Source organism: Onychostoma macrolepis, chromosome 16 (assembly GCF_012432095.1).
Source record: "Onychostoma macrolepis isolate SWU-2019 chromosome 16, ASM1243209v1, whole genome shotgun sequence".
NCBI lineage: Eukaryota > Metazoa > Chordata > Actinopteri > Cypriniformes > Cyprinidae > Onychostoma > Onychostoma macrolepis.
Genome location: NC_081170.1, coordinates 19096310 through 19113899, shown reverse-complemented (window position 1 = coordinate 19113899; position 17590 = coordinate 19096310). Strand labels below are relative to the sequence as shown.

Sequence of the window (17590 nt, the reverse complement as noted above, 5' to 3'; positions counted from 1 at the left end):
TTATATATTATTATTTATCTTTACATAAATGCAATCAGCTGTGTCCAGAAGTTTGATGTATCTGAAGAGGAGTTGTGTGAAGACACAGAATAGATTAAAATATTCTAACTCTTATGTAATGTCATGATCTTGTGTTGTATTATGTTTTATATTGAATTCTTCTTGTACCCTTCTTAAATCAACCTAAATGGTTTGATGGTCTTTGCTGGCTTGAGCTGGTTTCAGCTGAAAAGTGCCTGAAACCTTTCTAAAACCAGCCAACAGACCAGCAGGACCAGGTTAGAAGACCAGTTGAGACCAGCAAACCTGCTTAGACTCATTTAAGATATTATCTTTTCCCAGCAGAATGGTTATTGCAAAAAGTGCCTGGATAATTTCGTAGTTTGATTGCATAATACTTAAAATCTTAATTTTTTTTCCCTTTGGTGCCTGAGGTAAACGGGTGATGATGAGAGGAAAAAACATTATTGTGCAATGCTTTAAGAGTCCCAAATCTCAAGTCAAATCAAAAACACACAAACTAAACTGAACCTGGGAATTTACATTTCACTGTTTATTAAAAAGAATGAAGGCAATAGAAAAATAGAGATACATTTTTATACATTTTCTCTTCAAATCAAATGTTAATGGTGATAGGATCCATCTCGCAGATTCGTTTGTAACTGAAATCACAGGGCACGTCAAACCACGTTTTGGAGTGCGAGTCCAGCACTGCGCAGTCTTCTCCATGAATCCCACCTGACTGGTGGTTATTGGGCTCTTTATCCCATTCACTCCAGAACCTACAGAGAGCAGCAGAACAATCAGGAAAACATGATATTAATACCACCTCAGAGAAACCAATTTGCATTTAAATAACCACCAATGCCTTGACTGTCACTGAGACTTTTTTAGACAAATTCCTGCTTTGGTTTTACTTTTCTTTTTTTTTAAGATTTTTTTTTTACATTTACATTTAGTCATTTAGCTTTTATCCAAAGCGACTTACAGATGAGGACAATGGAAGCAATCAAAATCAACAAAAGAGCAGTGATATGCAAACATACATATTCAATTATTTTTCAGAAACAAGGACCCCCCAAATATGAAGGGACATAAAATATAAATGTAGCTATAGGCTATATTTTTATGTTCAGCTCTATATAAGTGACCCAAGACCACAAAACCAGTAATAAGGGTCAATTTTTTAGATTTATGTCATCTGAATGCTAAATAAATGAGCTTTACATTGATGTATGGTTTGGTGGGATAGGACAATATTTGGCCGAGATACAACTATTTGAAAATCTGGAATCTGAGAATGCAAAAAAAATCTAAATATTGAGAAAACTGCATTTAAAGTTGTCCAAATGAAAATCTTAGCAATGCATATTACTAATCAAAAATGAAGTTTTGATATATTTACGGTAGGAAATTTACAAAATATCTTCATGGAACATGATCTTTACTTAATATCCTAATGATTTTTGGCATAAAAGAAAGATCGATAATTTTGACATGTATTGTTGGCTATTGCTACAAATATACCTGTGCTACTAATGACTGGTTTTGTGCTCCAGGGTCACATATATACTGTGTGAGAAAAAAAAGTATACATGATACTTAAGCAATTGGCTTAAGTATTATCTGAAACATATTTTTACACCAATATTAGAATGAATGAACAAATGAATGAATGAATGAAAAAACAAACAAATAAATAAACGGGGAAGTTTAGCAAGTTAAAGGCGACAGCAGTGAAGAAAAGCTCTGTAGAAAGGTACAACACAAATAAAAAATAAAAACTATTAATGCATTAAATACATGTATGTACATTGAACATGTGAAAACCCCTAGTCGGTATTATTTTTGTTCAGATTGTCTGTATGTGTGTGTGTGTGTGTGTGTGTACCTACTTAACCATATTTTGGAGACAAATATGTACCCAAAAGTGAGCTAAACCTGACAAAATCTCCAAAAGCCTCCCTTTGGAGACGTCCTTATTTGTAAAACTGGTATTAAAATAAAGTAAACAATTTTTTGAAAATGAAAATTGTAAAAATGCTGAATGTTTTCTGTAAGGGGAAGGTTTTGGTGTAGGTTGACTATACAGTTTGCACAGTATAAAAAAACATTAAACCTATGGAATGTCCCCATTTAGATAGCTAAGTAAACGTGTTCGTGTGTGTGTGTGTGTGTGTGTGTGTGTGTGTGTGTGTGCTTACGTTGTATTAACCACCGTATTGTCCACCCATTTCCACACTCCCTCAGTCTCAATGTCTGATAAACCAATCCAGTAATGATAGTCAAATCCACCACGATTGCGTGCGACACTTTCAAGTGTGTGCTGTAAGAAAAACGGAAATATATCAATATATCAGCCATATTGACTGAACATAATTTCGTTTTAAAGTTTTCATCTTGTATACGTAAGAAGTCAACATGATCTCACAGAATTCCGTGTAATTTTCACGGACTTAATTAACCTCCGAATCTGTGGTGGCATCACGGAATCGCCGAAAATTCCGTGATGGGTTCACAGAAAAAATTCCGTGATGGGCTCACAGAAGTGATACCAATGTAAGTCAGTGACAGGCATCAGCCGTGCTCCACGCACGGAAACCTTTAGCATCAATATGCCGACGCTATACTGGGAAATTTATCGTCATCATTATTGTTCAGAACTGGGTAGGTTTAGGGTAGGGGTGGGGTCAGGTACTCCAGTGAAAGTATAACTGCATCGGAGTCGCTCTTTTTACGTGGTCCGATGCAGCGCTGGTGTTGAACCAGTGAATCTGTGCATGGACCACGGCTGATGCCTTCTGTGAGCCCATCACGGAATTTTCGGCGATTCCGTGATGCCACCACAGATTCGGGGTTAATTAAGTCCGTGAACATTACACGGAATTCTGTGAGATCATGTTGTAAGAAGTCCAATCACAAACACTGCCACACGCTTACATGTTGTTGGTGGCTGTGCAGTATAGTCAGATGGCCGCCCATAGACGCGCAGCTCTCTTTGCTGTGCTGCCAGTCAAGTTTATCCTCACTAAAGAAATAACACCTCCCTTCTAAATGCAGCCAGTCTTCTGGGCATGGCCTACATTTGATCACTGGAGAGGATAGATATTAATGAATGAAGGGGTGAAAGGAAGGGACAAAGAAAGAAAAAATAACAAAATAAGTTTGACCCTTGGGCATCAAATGTTATTCAAAGATAGGATGTACATACACACACATTTTTGTTTCCTCACCCGGTTTTGAACAAGTATTTCCAAGGGTTGTGTATTCAGAGCAAAGGCGGGAGAAACGCTCCTGCATGGCGGTGAGTTTGAGAATTAGAGACGCAGCCTCAGCCTTAGGTTCATCATTCTTGACTGGCAGCACAGCGACAGATGATCTGCGACTGTTTACCACTGCAGAGAGACAGAGTTTTATATATCAATATTTTAACCCAATAGCCGTGCAAAGACTTCAGACACCATAATGTTTTTGGTCTTAAATAAACTTATAAGTTACCAGCTAGCTACCAGCAAACCAGCTATTTATTATTATTGCCTATCAGGGACATTTAGAATTTATATTAAGAATTAGGTCTGCGTGTATATACTGATGCTGAATACAAAACATTTAACCAGTCAATAGCAAAAAAGGCTATTCTATTTTGTTCTATTCTATTCTATTCTATTCTATTCTATTCTATTCTATTCTATTCTTATGTAGAGATGTGCAGTATATTGTACAATATCACATTTTTGGCAATATTATAAAATTTTATTTATCGGTATTTGTCAATATTGTTTATACTTATTTTCTTTATTTTTGTTACATATAGATCACCTTTGCCATCACCCAATGCTTACCTAAATTTAGACTATTAAAAACACTATTAATTTAATAACAAGGTTAAATATAATCTTCAGCAATTCTTATTCTATTATACTTTTCTGATGCCTAAATTGATTTTCACTGTATTCATGAGTTATTTAATTGTTTTAATGTTTTAATTTTAATTATTTATATTTGTATATCGTTTCAATATTTAGACAGAATATTACAGCATTTTAATCAGCATATCAGTATATCGCAAAAGTTTAATATCCACGAACTGGTGCGTTCACACCAGACGCGAATGAAGCGTTAAGCGCGAGTGATTTACATGTTAAGTCAATGCAAAGACGCGAATAGACATATTGCGGCGCGGTTCGCGCGAATGAGGCGGCACGAATTACGCGATTCGCGCGAACGAGGCGGCGCGAATTGAGCGTTTTGGGCGTTTGACGCTTTGGGCGTACTAAGACCGGCGGAAAATGAAAAGTTGCGATTTTCTAGGCCGATATGATTAGGAACTATACTCCCAGTCCGGCGTAATAATCAAGGAACTTTGCTGCGGCAGCAGGCGCAGTGATATTACGCAGCGCCTGAAAGTAGTCCCCAGCTATATTATAACTAGTTACCCATAGATATATAGTTACCTAGCTGGGGACTACTTTCAGGCGCTGCGTAATATCACTGCGCCTGCTGCGGCCATGTTACGGCAGCAAAATTCCTTGATTATTACGCCGGAATGAGAGTATAGTTCCTAGCCAAATCGGACTAGAAAATCGCAACTTTTCATTTTCCGCCGGTCTTAGTACACGATATAACTACAGAAGAGTCAAGTTTTAAATAGGAAAACTATCGAAACTCTTTGGTCATTTTTGAACGCGATGCTACTGGTCTAATCGGATCCAATGATCTATGCTAAGCTATGCTAAAAGTGCTATTGCCAGATCCAGAGATCAGCTGAATGGATTCAAAAACGGTAAAACTCAACTTATTAACTCTGGGGGAGTTGGAGAATGAGCCTATTTCCAAAAAAAGTGGAGTGTTCCTTTAATAAAATTTTACAATCAAACTTTTTGTTCACTCTTTCATTTCTGTGCATAATGCAGACACATTTCTACATATTGCAGTATAGCTAACGGTATGTGGGTTATTCCACAGTGTTGGAATTTACAGGATGTCTTATTTCTTATTCTAACATTTCATATTAGACCACATTATTAGAGTACAAGTTAGACAAAAATATTGCCACGTTGAGGCTCAAGTAGGTGCAACTGTTCAAATACAAGATTAATGTTATAATGTATATAAATTGAAACCCTTCAGTGTTTTGCAAATGTAACACTTCTATAAAGGTTAGGGACTGCAAAATGTACTTTGCCATAGATTAACCCATGTGATGTCTTTATTATGTTATATAAAATGAGAAGATATAACAACAGTTCAAAAGAGCAATGTTGATAAATATTGTTTTATTCTGAATACAATATATTACAGACACATTGTTTTGTGGTGCATAGAATACTTTGCTATAGTTACAGTGCTACAGGCATATATTTGAATAATTATTTTAAGAGTATTATAAAAAATTACAAAGAAAATATAAGCTGTTCATGTTGACTGCGGCGCCGCGCGAACTGTTCGCTCTAGTCACAAAAAATGTCGTGCACACCGCCAAGCGAAATGAGGTCGCGCTAACCTTAGCGAACTTCTGCTAACACCGCGACAACGTCATATTTGGCGCGCGCACCCAAGCGAACTTGCGGACGCGTCGAGTATAAACCAGGCTTAACGCGTGATTCGCGCGAATCGCGCGAGTTGAAAAATCTGAACTTTGGCGAAAATTCGCGCCGCGTTAACCAATCAGGAGCTTGCTCTAGTAGTGACGTGATTACGACATAGAGAGGGAGGCAGAAATCCGAAACAACAATGGAGGACAAAACATCGTCGCTGTATGTGGATACCCGGAGCTGTACGATACATCTTCGTACTTTTATAGAAACGGGAATAAAAAGGATCTTGCTTGGTGTGTTACTTTGTGCACAACATAGTAAATCATAATTTATAGCCTATTTGTTACATAAAAATATTATTTCTATGTTAAGACTAGAATAGGTTACTTGGCAAACATTTGTACATTCATTCTAATTATATCCTATTGCAAATACACTCACAATAGTATAAAAAAATAGTTATTTGTGATTGGACCAGTGTAGTGAAATGAGACTGGAGCCGCCTGGCAGAAGCCCCTCCTTGACGCGAATTCGCGTCTGTTGTGACTTGAATTTCACGCGCGAATGAAGCGAGTAAACTCAAAATGTTCAAGCGTCCAACTACGCGCGAATAGCGCGATTTATTCGCGCAAGTCGCGTCTGGTGTGAACGCACAGTTAACCCTTTAACGCGTGCGATCACACCGGTGTGATTAGAACGTTCAGTGAATCACGTCATCAACTGCTGAATTCAAATCTGCTTTCTGGCGCGGAGCCAGATCAGACGCGCGAGCGCTTGTCATATTATCACTTATTCAGTGTTTTCAACCATATAATGCTTATTTTAGATTTCAGACATTTAAATACACATAAGTACTAGCAAAACCATACATTTATAGTTTGTGAAATATGCACTGATGTATATGGAAGCAGCAATAATGATCCTTACAAATATAATCTGACGACATGTTTTATTGATATCATATACAGATTGTGATTCTATTCTACAAAATATCAGTACCATATTTGATATTGGCCATGTATGCTCATTTCCCATATTATATATTTACATTACCTAAGTGTTACCTTAATTTAATAACAATTATTAATTTAATAAAACTTTTAAATATATTCTATAGCAAACTTCAAAATAATTGTGAACATATGAATTTAATAACACATTTAATAATTTAATAATGACATTTAAATAGCAGTTCTCAAATTGAATATATATTTTTTATACTGTACATTAAACATTATATAATAATTTAAAAAGTGTTTTTAGTTTTTGGTGCTTTATTTTTGTATTTATTTAGAGAAGATAGAATTTTAATATTTGCTTATTAGTATTGCCCAGCATATTGATATTGGTGTATCTTTAGTCTAGTCTCTTCTATTCGTTATGAAACCCTTTGCACAGAGTTGCGCAAGAGGCGTGCTTACGTGCATAATGTGTGTTTACTTACAGAAAATGCCAAGTACAATGTTTGCACAAACTGAGGTCAACAGAGCAACGAGCAGTACAAGAGAAGCCTGCCCCCTCAAACACTTCGCCCCTTTGTGAACACCTGATAAAACACAAAATTATAATCAGATTAGTTGATTACTACTCTGACTTGTCCCACATTTCTCTAGATTTATCTTCCACTCCCCCCTCAAGTTCACACACTCACATACACACACATACATTACCTTGTTTGCCCTGTGGTGTGAGTATAGGTCTGTTTCCACTATGAGAGGTATCATCTGTGAACTCTTGTAAACTGGTGTAATTTTCAATATTTTCCATTTTTAAACAAAAAGTTCAGTAAATTTGTCAAACACCGTCTTCTTTATTTAACAACAGAGCTTCTGTCTGACAAGAGTAATGTCTTTATCTTCTAGTCCTGTCCTCCAGATCAGCAATAAAGAAATAACAGACCTTGAGGAAGAGAGCAATCAAAAGAGAGCTTCCCTGGAAGAAATTAAGAAGAGAAAGTTCATCCTGAGTGTTTCTGCTCAGACTTGTATGAACTGCTCCTTTTCACAGCTCACCGGGCTCTAACTTTTATCCCCCGTTGTCTCCCTCCTCCTGTGTCTGTGATCACGTGCACATTTCAGGGCTGCTAAAGGGTAAACACCGACAGAATGAATTAGAGGAGAGCTGGTTATGCAATACTGAACTTTTCACCATGCACAGAACAACCCATTTTTTTCAGTGAGTCAGTAGATCATTCCAGCCAATAAAAAGAACAGTATTTTCATGATAGTAAAATTATTTAGTTGTTTCCCCCGCTTGTATTCCTGTAAAATGTTTTATACTGAACATGTTGGGAAATCCATCTGTACAAAACAAAACCAGTAAAAACAAGTTTTGTGTTTAACTTAACATTAAAGATTTACGTAATTTACATGGAGTCTACATTAACAGCAACCTAATTAATAAGAAGTGAAACATATAATTAGGCTTTTAATTCCCTTTTCTGGGAAATCTGACATCTAATTATTGAAGTAATTACAGCCATTCTTTTCAACCTGTTCACAGAAAGCAGGGGATTATGCTATAAATACAAAATAATAAAATGCAACTAATCATATAAATCTGCATAGTTAAGATAGGAAAAGAGCAAAACTTTTAAGGGGGTAGTAGTAGTAGCGCTTTTCATATCTTTTGTTGTCATTCCATTAGTCAGTATTTTGGTGGAAAAGCTAAAAAAAAAATAAACAAGCAATACAGTCTATAGGCTGAACATGTGTCTTGTGTTCCCGCCCACTTGTGTCCTTATTTGGTCATGTTCCTGTCCTTGTTAAGTGTGATTATTAGTTAATTCTCGTCCAGCTGTGTTTAGTCATTATCTGTTATTGTCATGTGCATTTAGTTCATGCCTGTTTAGTTAGATTTTGTCTGGTCTACTTGTTAGTCCCCCGGTGTTCCTGTGTGTCCCAGCCTTGCCTTGCCTTGTCTTGCCCTGTCTGTTTTGGATTAATTAAAGACTGTTATTTGAGTTATATTTGAAATATTTAGCAGATTCTGTTGTGCAACTCTCAGACATTGATGTGGCAACAAACTGTGAAGAAAAAAAATGAGTCAAAAGCATGACGCAGCACTGTCACAAAATCATGACTCAGGCTATTGAGCAATCCATGACTCAGAATTGATGTTAATTCATCTGGCCTGGTTTCATGTGACACTGCTGTTTTTCATTAGAGACTACCAGAGCTCTGTATTGTGAAAGTGAATTTATTGTTGCTTTTCTGTCTCCATCTTCCAAAATTCCAGTTTTACAGAGTTGAAATTTTCCCACTCTATTTTTCCGGTTGTGATTGAGCCATTCCCCAGATAGGAGTCACTTTATCATCACTTTGAGATAGGAGTGCAAAAAAAGGACATTCAAAACAGGAAAAACAGGATAAATGCATTTGAGACAAAACTGGATTGACTTTTTTTTTCTATTTTTTTTTAAGTACCCTTGATTCTCATTCATGCTTTTGGATATGGCTAATTTAGATACATTAGTTAAACAGAATCATTGTGTTTGTTTGTGACTTTATTCCTTCTTTCACAGAAAATCCATTTTCATTCCACTGCTGTGGATAAAGAGCTTTTCTGTGCATTTCAAGAATTACAGAACTAGAAGATATATTAGGACAAATTGTTTGTGATTTTTCTCATTTGTTGCTTCTCAGAAAAGTGTCTGCTAATTGAGTAAGTGTAAATGTGAATGTAAGACTTTAAATTGCAGTAGTTTATATTGATTTTTCACCCTATATATAAAGATATGCCAACAGGACAAATGAAGTAATGTTATTTTTATATGACCTGTAGAAAGTGCTCAGCTGGAGTCATTCTCAGTGCAGACTGCACACGTGGTTCTGTCTCTTGCAGCTGTTTATCCTAAAAAGTTAGTCTGCATGGCCTCTGCATTCCTTTTCCATGTCTCCAGCTGTTTCTTCACTTCCTCTTCCTGCTTTCTCAAAAACAGCTGCATCTCCCCCAAATCCACAAGAGATCTGTTCTGAGAGCAAGGCTACTTCTACTCTACTACTACTAATAATAAATAGTTTTACCTTAATCCATTAATTTTCAGTGGTTTGTGCCATATCATTCAGTTCTTTGTTGTCTTTGGCAAAAAACTCCTTCAGCACGTCCATCCTTCAGCACGTCCTTTAAGATAAAAAGACTCCAGCAGACATCCGTAAAAAGTCATTAAATGCTCCTAAGCTGAATGCGTTCAATTCTACAAGCTTTGTAACATTTTGAAAAGCAGGGAGTTGAAAACATTTGATTTTATTCCTCCTTTAATCACTTATCACGGTAACACTTTACAATAAGGTTCAATAGTTAACGACATTAGTAAACATGAACTAAGAATAAACAATACTTCTACAGCATTTATTAATCTTAGTTAATGTTAATTTCAGCATTTGCTTATCGCATTATTAAAATCACAAGTTGTGTTTGTTAACATTAGTTAATGCACTGTGAACTAACATGAATAAACAAGGAACAACTGTATTTTCATTAACTAACATTAACTAAGATTAATAAATCGTGTAATAAATGCATTGTTCATTGTTTGTTCATGTTAGTTAATACATTAACTAATGTGAACAAATGACAGCTTATAGTAAAGTGTTACCCTTATCACTTTCAGTTTAAAAAAAAAATGTTATCAAAGTTTTCCTCCACCTACCAAACCCTAAAAATCCTATAAAGTCCAATTAAAAAAACAAACATTTTTAGTGAATTGTTGGCCTTCTGGAAAGTATGATCATTTACTGTATATGTACTCAATACTTGGTAGGGGCTCCTTTTGCTTTGTAAATAGGAATGGGCCTATAAATACAGTAAATGAACATACTTTCCAGAAGGCCAACAATTCACTAAAAATTAAAAGAACCAAAGACTTAAACTACTTCAGTCTGTGTGCATTGAATTTATTTAATACACGACTTTCACAATTTGAGTTGAATTACTGAAATAAATGAACTTTTCCACGACATTCTAATTTATTGAGATGCACCTGTAGATTGTTCTCAAATCATTTCACATACGATACTGTGTGAAAAAATAGTTGTTTTTTTGCTTTAATTTTGTCATTATTTATTTTCTTCTTATTTTTAATCAACATTTCTCTGTTTCCCCAGCATCACTTTAGATGTTGTCAGATTTATAGTGGGCCTGATCTGCATAGGATCAACTCTTTTTTTAAAGTAAGACATACAGTTTAAACATGACGTCAAACCACATCAAATGACATTATGTTGGACAAGTTGTTTATTTTGTTAGATTGTGCTGACATCCTGTCAGCAAATATACATTTTGTCTGGTACCCAAAACTTGTTAAAGTTTTGTCTGGTACTCAGAATCAGAGTTTTTGTCTAGTACTCAAAATATTATCTTCAGCCCAATAGGTAGACTGAGGAAGATTTATAACAATAATCAAAATATTTATACAATAATTATAATTTATATCAAAATGAATTGGATGACCAGACTGTTTCTCAGACTAAATGGTTTATAAATGTAACTTATAATTCAAAGCAGGTTTAGTAAATGGAATGTTTGATTTCTATATAAATCTATTTATCTCCACACCACACTGTGTGAAGGAGAGTCATATTGTCTGCATTGCAAAAAACAACCTGACATTTCTCACTGTCCACATAAACCCCGACTCTGCTGGGGTTTCTTCACCTGCCCTTACAGCATACAGTCTGTCATTCTTTACAGAAAGAGATATGTTCTCAAAACATTTAGAAAACAGTGTCTGCCAGACAGAACCTTTTTTCTCCTTTGGGTAATATCTAACTGTAAGTCCATGTTCCCATCCTGCTTCAGTTCCTACGTCAACCTCCCAGTACACCTGACCAGGCTGTATGTTCTCCACATAATTGTCCTTATAACCATTGTGAAACTTCTGGAATTTGGCAAAGCAATCTTCCTCTTGAGACCGCAGATGGCTATCTTTTTTGATAGTCAGTTTCAGGTCTTTGTCTATTGTAGATGTATCTGATAGGTCTAAAGAAAAAAAGATTACAAGAAACAAACATTCTTGAAATTAAATGAAACTTAATATATAATAGAAAACTCATGTTTACGTAAATCTGATGACCTATAAAGTGTAACAACAGAAACTGCATGGGCAAGAAACAAAAAATGTTAAATTATGTTACATAAAACATTATGTGAAGTGTTGCTTTAGACCCAACTCACCTTTTTTAACAGAGCCTAGCATGTCTCTCCAAACAATTAGTGGCAGGTCAGTTTCATAAGGGCCAAGGGTGAAGTGGTCAGAAATCACTCGAGTACCATCATGTCTTGACTTAAAGGGATAGTTCACCCAAAAATGAAAATTCTGTCATCATTTACTCACCCTCAAGTAGTTCCAACCCTGTATGGATGTCTTTGTTCTGCTGAACACAAAGGAAGATATTCTGAAGAATGTGGGAAACATAGCAGTTCTGGGGCACCATTGACTTCCATAGTATTTTTTTTCCTACTATGGAAATGAATGGTGCCCCAAAACAGCCTGGTTACAAACTTTCTTCAAAATATCTTCCTTTGTGTTCGGCAGAACAAAGAAATTCATACAGGTTTGGAACTACTTGAGGGTGAGTAAATGATGACAGAATTTTCATTTTTGGGTGAACTATCCCTTTAAATCTGTAGAATATAATTGTTTCAAATGTTTTTAAGCCACACTGAATGTAAGAATCTAAGCTAAAGACTTTTTTTAAAAATTATAATTTGTGAGATTTCATTAAATAAAATAAGGAATGTGGTTAACACAAGCTCAAGATATTTTCATGTTTTATTCTAAGACACACAATGTGAATGTGGTGTAGTTCATTTATAGCCTAGCTTTTTATTCTGGCAATGTATTTACAGATTGCTGATTTTGTGGTGGTCTAATAGGTTTGCATAATTTAAAGCTCAAAAAACAGATTATTTTTCATTGAATCCTTGAATCTGGTTGGCTGACAAATGTTCTAAGATGTGCTTTGACTGCCATTACATCTCTATGTTACTTTGACCAAATGATTTCAGTTATTTCAAAGGTCCTTACAGCCAGAATAAGAACCAATAAACAATAAGATAAAAAAGACTGTCTCTCTCCTTTACAAACTCACACACATACAGTACGGACACACACTCGCACAGAAACGTGCTGTTAGGGCTGCTCTGACGATTATATTAGTAAAATAGTTTCTAGCATCTATATGACATGAGGTAATAACAGTATGTCAGGTGTTTCATGTTGGAGCATGGTGTTCGGATCCCGGCACTCATGTCTTGAGTTTCGGTTTCGTGTCGGGTTCGGACTCGGAGACGCGCTCTATGTTCTGTCTTGTCGTGTGAGCGTGCAGTCTCGAGTTCGCTCGTCCGTGCAGTCTTCTGTCCACGTGTGTTGTGTTTTGTGTCCAGAATTTTCTTGTCATCTTGTGGTGTTGCACGCAGTTTGCGTTTTTCAATGGCTGCGTGCTTTTCATGTTGTCATGTCTTGTGTGAACACGTGGCGTATGAGTATTCTCATTAGCTGCGTGTTGTGTCCTGTTTTGCACATGGCTAGTGATTTGTTTTGCTTGCCATGTGCTTGTGTTTTTGTTTTGTGTGAGCACATGGCTTTTGTCTTTGTTTTCTGTGTGCCATGTGCTCTCATGTCAATTGTCTTGACCCCACCCATCTTGTTACCTGATTATTGGTTAATTTGCCCCACCTGTGTTTTCCTCATTACCCTCCTCATTTGCTCCCTATTTATTCTCCTTGTGCCAGTTTGTCGTCGTAACTTCCCTGATTGTATCCTGTTCCGGCCTTGCCTTGTTGGGCCTTACCCTTTCCTGCCTGCCTGCCAGCCACACCCCCACACGTGCCCCACATTTCTTACTGGCACAGTAGGCTGCCTGTGAAGGGCTCAATTTCCTGCCCACAGTGGGCATCTTGCTGTATTAATGTTTATTATGAATTTCTTAAATAATCGGCTGCAGCTAATGATTTTCTTTCACATACTTTTCTCACATTCAGGGGGTGAGGCTAAGACTTACAGCATTCAGACTTAAGCATTATTTTCTAGAATTCAATGGATTGTCTTCAATTATTCTTTACATAATTTACAGTGTTGCAGCACCTGTTTTCATCTTCTGTCTGAAAGTGTTTTATTTGTGCATCATCGTTTCTTTCCTTGCTTCCTTAACTTGTGTCTTAGCGCCACCCCCTTTAGAATGTTAGGAAAGGATGCAAGGAAAGAAAATTAGGATGGAGGAATCAATGGAAAAACACCTATGCCTATATCTTCACTCAGTGGCGGCGCTAGGGCGGGGCTTGACGGGGTTATATCCCCATCAGAAACTTGCTTAGCCCCGGCACAGCCCCCCCAAGGATTTCCAAATGATTTAACTGTTTTTTAACTGTCGGTTGCACTCTCATTAACATTGAAAATTAACATTAAAAACCTAAAAAAAAAAAAAAAAAAAAAAGTGCTTACTATGTGGCCTATAAACAATTGATAAAATGGGGGAGGGGTCAAGCAAACTTTGCGTAAGACGGTGAACTTCAGTCAATTCACTAGAGAAAGTGAAAGTAAAAAAACTGACGGCTAACGCTGCATTAATGGCACATATTCTCTCTGAAACAACGAGAGACGAATCTACTTTAACATATGCTGATAATGGTATATAACTGTCTTAAATTATACCCTTAATATTTCTCTTATGGCTCGTAAAGTGAAAAACATGAGAAGAAACGTATTTCGCGTTAAACAGGTTGTTTTTCAAAATCAGTGCATGAAATAAAGCTGCTCTGAATTTTCATTGATGACTGCAGTGTTAATAATAATAATTATAGGCCTATAATTCATTGTATAAATTAATAGACCTTTTTAGAATTAAAAACCTTTTTAAAAACATTTTCAATGAGGAGTAAGCTAGCCTATTTTATTATCCTCACAGCGCATCATGCGGGGCAATAATTTCATGTCATTTAATAATAAAAGTAATCTAATAATAATAATAATAATAATAGGCCTAATAATAAGAAGAATGTAACAGGCCAATTTTTGATGCTTTTGACAATATCTCTGGCTATTATCGACACATGATACGATGCAAATCAGCACAGGGAGGTTATCGCCCACAATGCGTGCCCATGTGGAAATAGTTTTACGAATTGTCGGCACTATCTATTGGAAATGGTTAGAATTTACCATGTTTTCCTAACAGTTGACATTGAGTGACTGACACTTGATGGTCAGAAAAAAATTACTAGATATGTGTAAAAATAAAAAATAAAATAAAAAATAAAACAATGAAAAAAATAAAAAATCCCAACTTTCTTTCTTTTCTATATTCATTCATAAATTATATTACTTTGTAAGTGTCATATTTGGCAGTTGGCATTAGAAGTTATATTACTAATAACAGTAACATATGAGTTTAATACCACAGGAAAAAAGTTAAATATGCCTTTTTCGAAGCTGCTGTATATAAAAAACTGATAGCTAAATTTAGGCGTTCATTACTTTTTCTCAATTTAATTAGTTTTTTAGCACCCCCTCTGAATGGTTAAGCCCCCAGCACCCCCAACAAAAAAATCCTGGAGCCGCCACTGTCTTCACTCCAAGCTCCTCTGAAAGCTTCTTCACTCTTCAATCCTTGTCTGAGTCTAAAGGGCGCTGTTCACACAAAGAGTCGCCACTTCAAAGCATAAACTTTGGAGACAGCTCTCTAGGTCCCATCAACCTTAGTTAAGAGATCAGAATTTAGGAGTGGGCCACCTCTGTGGCCAAACCCACAGTTTCCACATCTTGAAGCAGGGGTGCTATATTGAGGCCTGCATCTGTGACAGAAGGTCTCTACTGGTCAGAATCTCACAAGGAGACCTTTCCAGGAGAGATATTGGGTTCCAAGAACCACACTGTGGGATGTGGTACTTTTGGATGCAACGTAGGCTTTGGATGCATTGAAAATATCACAATCAGTCAAAACCATTGCCATGAAAAATATCAAACTCTCATATTTAATACATACTACTTCTACTTCTGCATAACGGCTGGTTAAGAATAAAAAGCTGAAATATAATTATTTATTTTAACCCATAATGTGTTTCTTCCAAAAGTAATGTTGAGCATGGGTATTATACGGGTAGCTATTCATTCATCCATCCATTCATACATAGTCAATAAGTGAAATATGATCTCACAGTCTTGCTACAGAAAGCACAAAGTAAATGCAGCCAAACAGACACCTACAGGCTTCACTCGCAAATTAGAAGTTAATTGCGACAAATTGTGACAGTCGCATTGCCGTCAGCGTCTTACGTGCATACACATTCAAAATATTGAGGACAACAGGCAAAGCAGGCAAAAAATGTATGTGAAAATGCATTTTACATCTTACTTGGTTGGCAGAGCAGACTTGATGTCTTTGTTCTCACTGAGTGAGATTGCATCAACCAAAGGGAAACCTTTTTCACTCCACCACTGAAAACATTGGAAACTGTTTAGAAGCTTAATGAAATCTACCATGCAAATTCTGATAAATTATAGTTCAAATATGGTACTGATATTTGTATTTGTGTTAAGGAAAATAGAATGAAATTACCTCTAAAAACCTCTCAGGTTGGCTCATCTGTAGTCCTGACTCCAATATGAACTCCTGGTTGCTTCCATTTATTTGCAACTTTGATAAAAATTATGCATTTTGCTTCATTGATACTTTGGCACTGCTTGCTTGTCTCCGGAGTTGCCTTACCATTTCTTCCTCCTTTTTCCTCAAGAAGTCATGCATTTTGTTAAACTGAGCATGCATCTTTTCCTCAAGACGTTTGGCTCTTTCCTGTGGATTCACATTATGTGAATAGTAGAAGAAATGTGACAGACAGACAAAAAAGTTGAGAGTGACAGATCAAAAACATGAGGAAACAACAACATAGTAATGTATGTTCATAACCTTACCATAGACTTTGTCATTTCAAGCATCTGACTCAAGATCATGTCGCCCATTTGTTTGTTGTCATGTAAAATAAATCTCAGTGCTTCCCTCACAACCTTCTAAATGAACAATAGCAACAACACAACATTTTCATCTCAGTCTCAACACAACATTTTCATCTCAACTGTCGCATCTTATTTGTTTAATTAATAAATAATTAACAACCTCACTGATCTCCATAGCTTCTTTTACAGGCTTGAAACTGTGTCCACCGTGTTTCTCTCCCTCCTTGCAGATGAGGCAAACCAATCTCTGGTCATTCTCACAGAAAAGTTTAAGTGGTTCCATATGCTCAGAGCATAGCATTTCTTGAGCATTCTTTGGCGACTGTTGTCTTGTCTTGGGTTTTTGTTGTTGTAAGACGTCCACAACATTTCTCAGCACTCGGTTACCTTTAAGATCTTGTCTGGTGAAGTTTTGTCTGCATTCCGGGCATTTGTGAGCACCTTCGTGGGATTCCAAATAACTTGTAATACACTGTCGGCAGAAAACGTGCTCACAAGGGAAACTTACTGGATCGTTGAAGTCACTCAAACACACTGGACACATGAGGTAGAGAGAAAGTGTTGAAGCCATGTTCAACGAAAAACAGAAAGTTTCACCTGTTGTAGTCAGACTAGCAGACTTTCCTGATGGAACAATGAAGTTGTAATGTTTGTCCAGTCCTTTGAGTCAGATCACACCCTCTCACATCAGAGAACAAAATGTTTTGCATACTTCTGCACTGAATTCAAGAATGCTTAAAAAAACCCTTATAAAAACAGTACTGGCAACAATTTAAAACAGGGTTTAATTAATTAGTATTAGTTAATGCACTAGATGTTATGAACTAAAAAGGTACAACAGTTTTACAGTATTTATTAGGTTACTGGTAATATATAAATATAGACTACTATGATTGTATATTTATATTTGTTTATAATATAGTATAACCAATATGACGTACCAATGAATAGCACTGTATTGTAAAGTGTTATCACAGTATCGATGTAGTTTTTCGTTACTAAGTGAAAAACTGTAATTTTATGAAATTTGCTGGACTTTTCTTATAGAATAATCAGCTAAGCTGAGAACTTTGTGTTACAAATGTTGAAAATGGTTTATGGA

The 17590-nt window shown here is 36.2% G+C and overlaps 2 protein-coding genes across 2 annotated transcripts; both read right to left on the bottom strand.

Annotated features, from left to right (window-relative positions):
• Positions 1-538: 538 nt before the first annotated feature.
• cldc1 (C-type lectin domain containing 1) lies at positions 539-7564 on the bottom strand. Its single transcript, XM_058745661.1, has 6 exons — positions 7208-7564; positions 6982-7083; positions 3234-3395; positions 2941-3092; positions 2205-2326; positions 539-782 (listed from the first exon to the last, which is right to left on the bottom strand). The coding sequence occupies exons 1-6, from the start codon at positions 7302-7304 to the stop codon at positions 617-619; spliced, it is 801 nt and encodes a 266-aa protein (XP_058601644.1). The 5' UTR covers positions 7305-7564; the 3' UTR covers positions 539-616.
• A 2936-nt stretch (positions 7565-10500) lies between these two features.
• LOC131521952 (zinc-binding protein A33) lies at positions 10501-17107 on the bottom strand. The gene is given in 7 exon segments (XM_058747123.1): positions 10501-11184; positions 11187-11516; positions 11712-11820; positions 15883-15972; positions 16094-16327; positions 16447-16542; positions 16649-17107. Coding segments are annotated over 7 exon segments (1377 nt in total). The 5' UTR covers positions 17060-17107; the 3' UTR covers positions 10501-11077.
• Between the last annotated feature and the right edge of the window lie 483 nt (positions 17108-17590).

Excerpts from the sequence above, each read along its gene's own strand:
- cldc1 (XM_058745661.1), bottom strand. The coding sequence starts at position 7,304 with ATGGAAAATATTGAAAATTACACCAGTTTACAAGAGTTCACAGATGAT. Across the intron at positions 3,396-6,981 it reads CATTGTACTTGGCATTTTCT|TGGTAAACAGTCGCAGATCA; the intron begins GTAAGTAAACAC and ends GTCTCTCTGCAG. Across the intron at positions 2,327-2,940 it reads TGCACAGCCACCAACAACAT|CACACACTTGAAAGTGTCGC; the intron begins GTAAGCGTGTGG and ends TTTTTCTTACAG.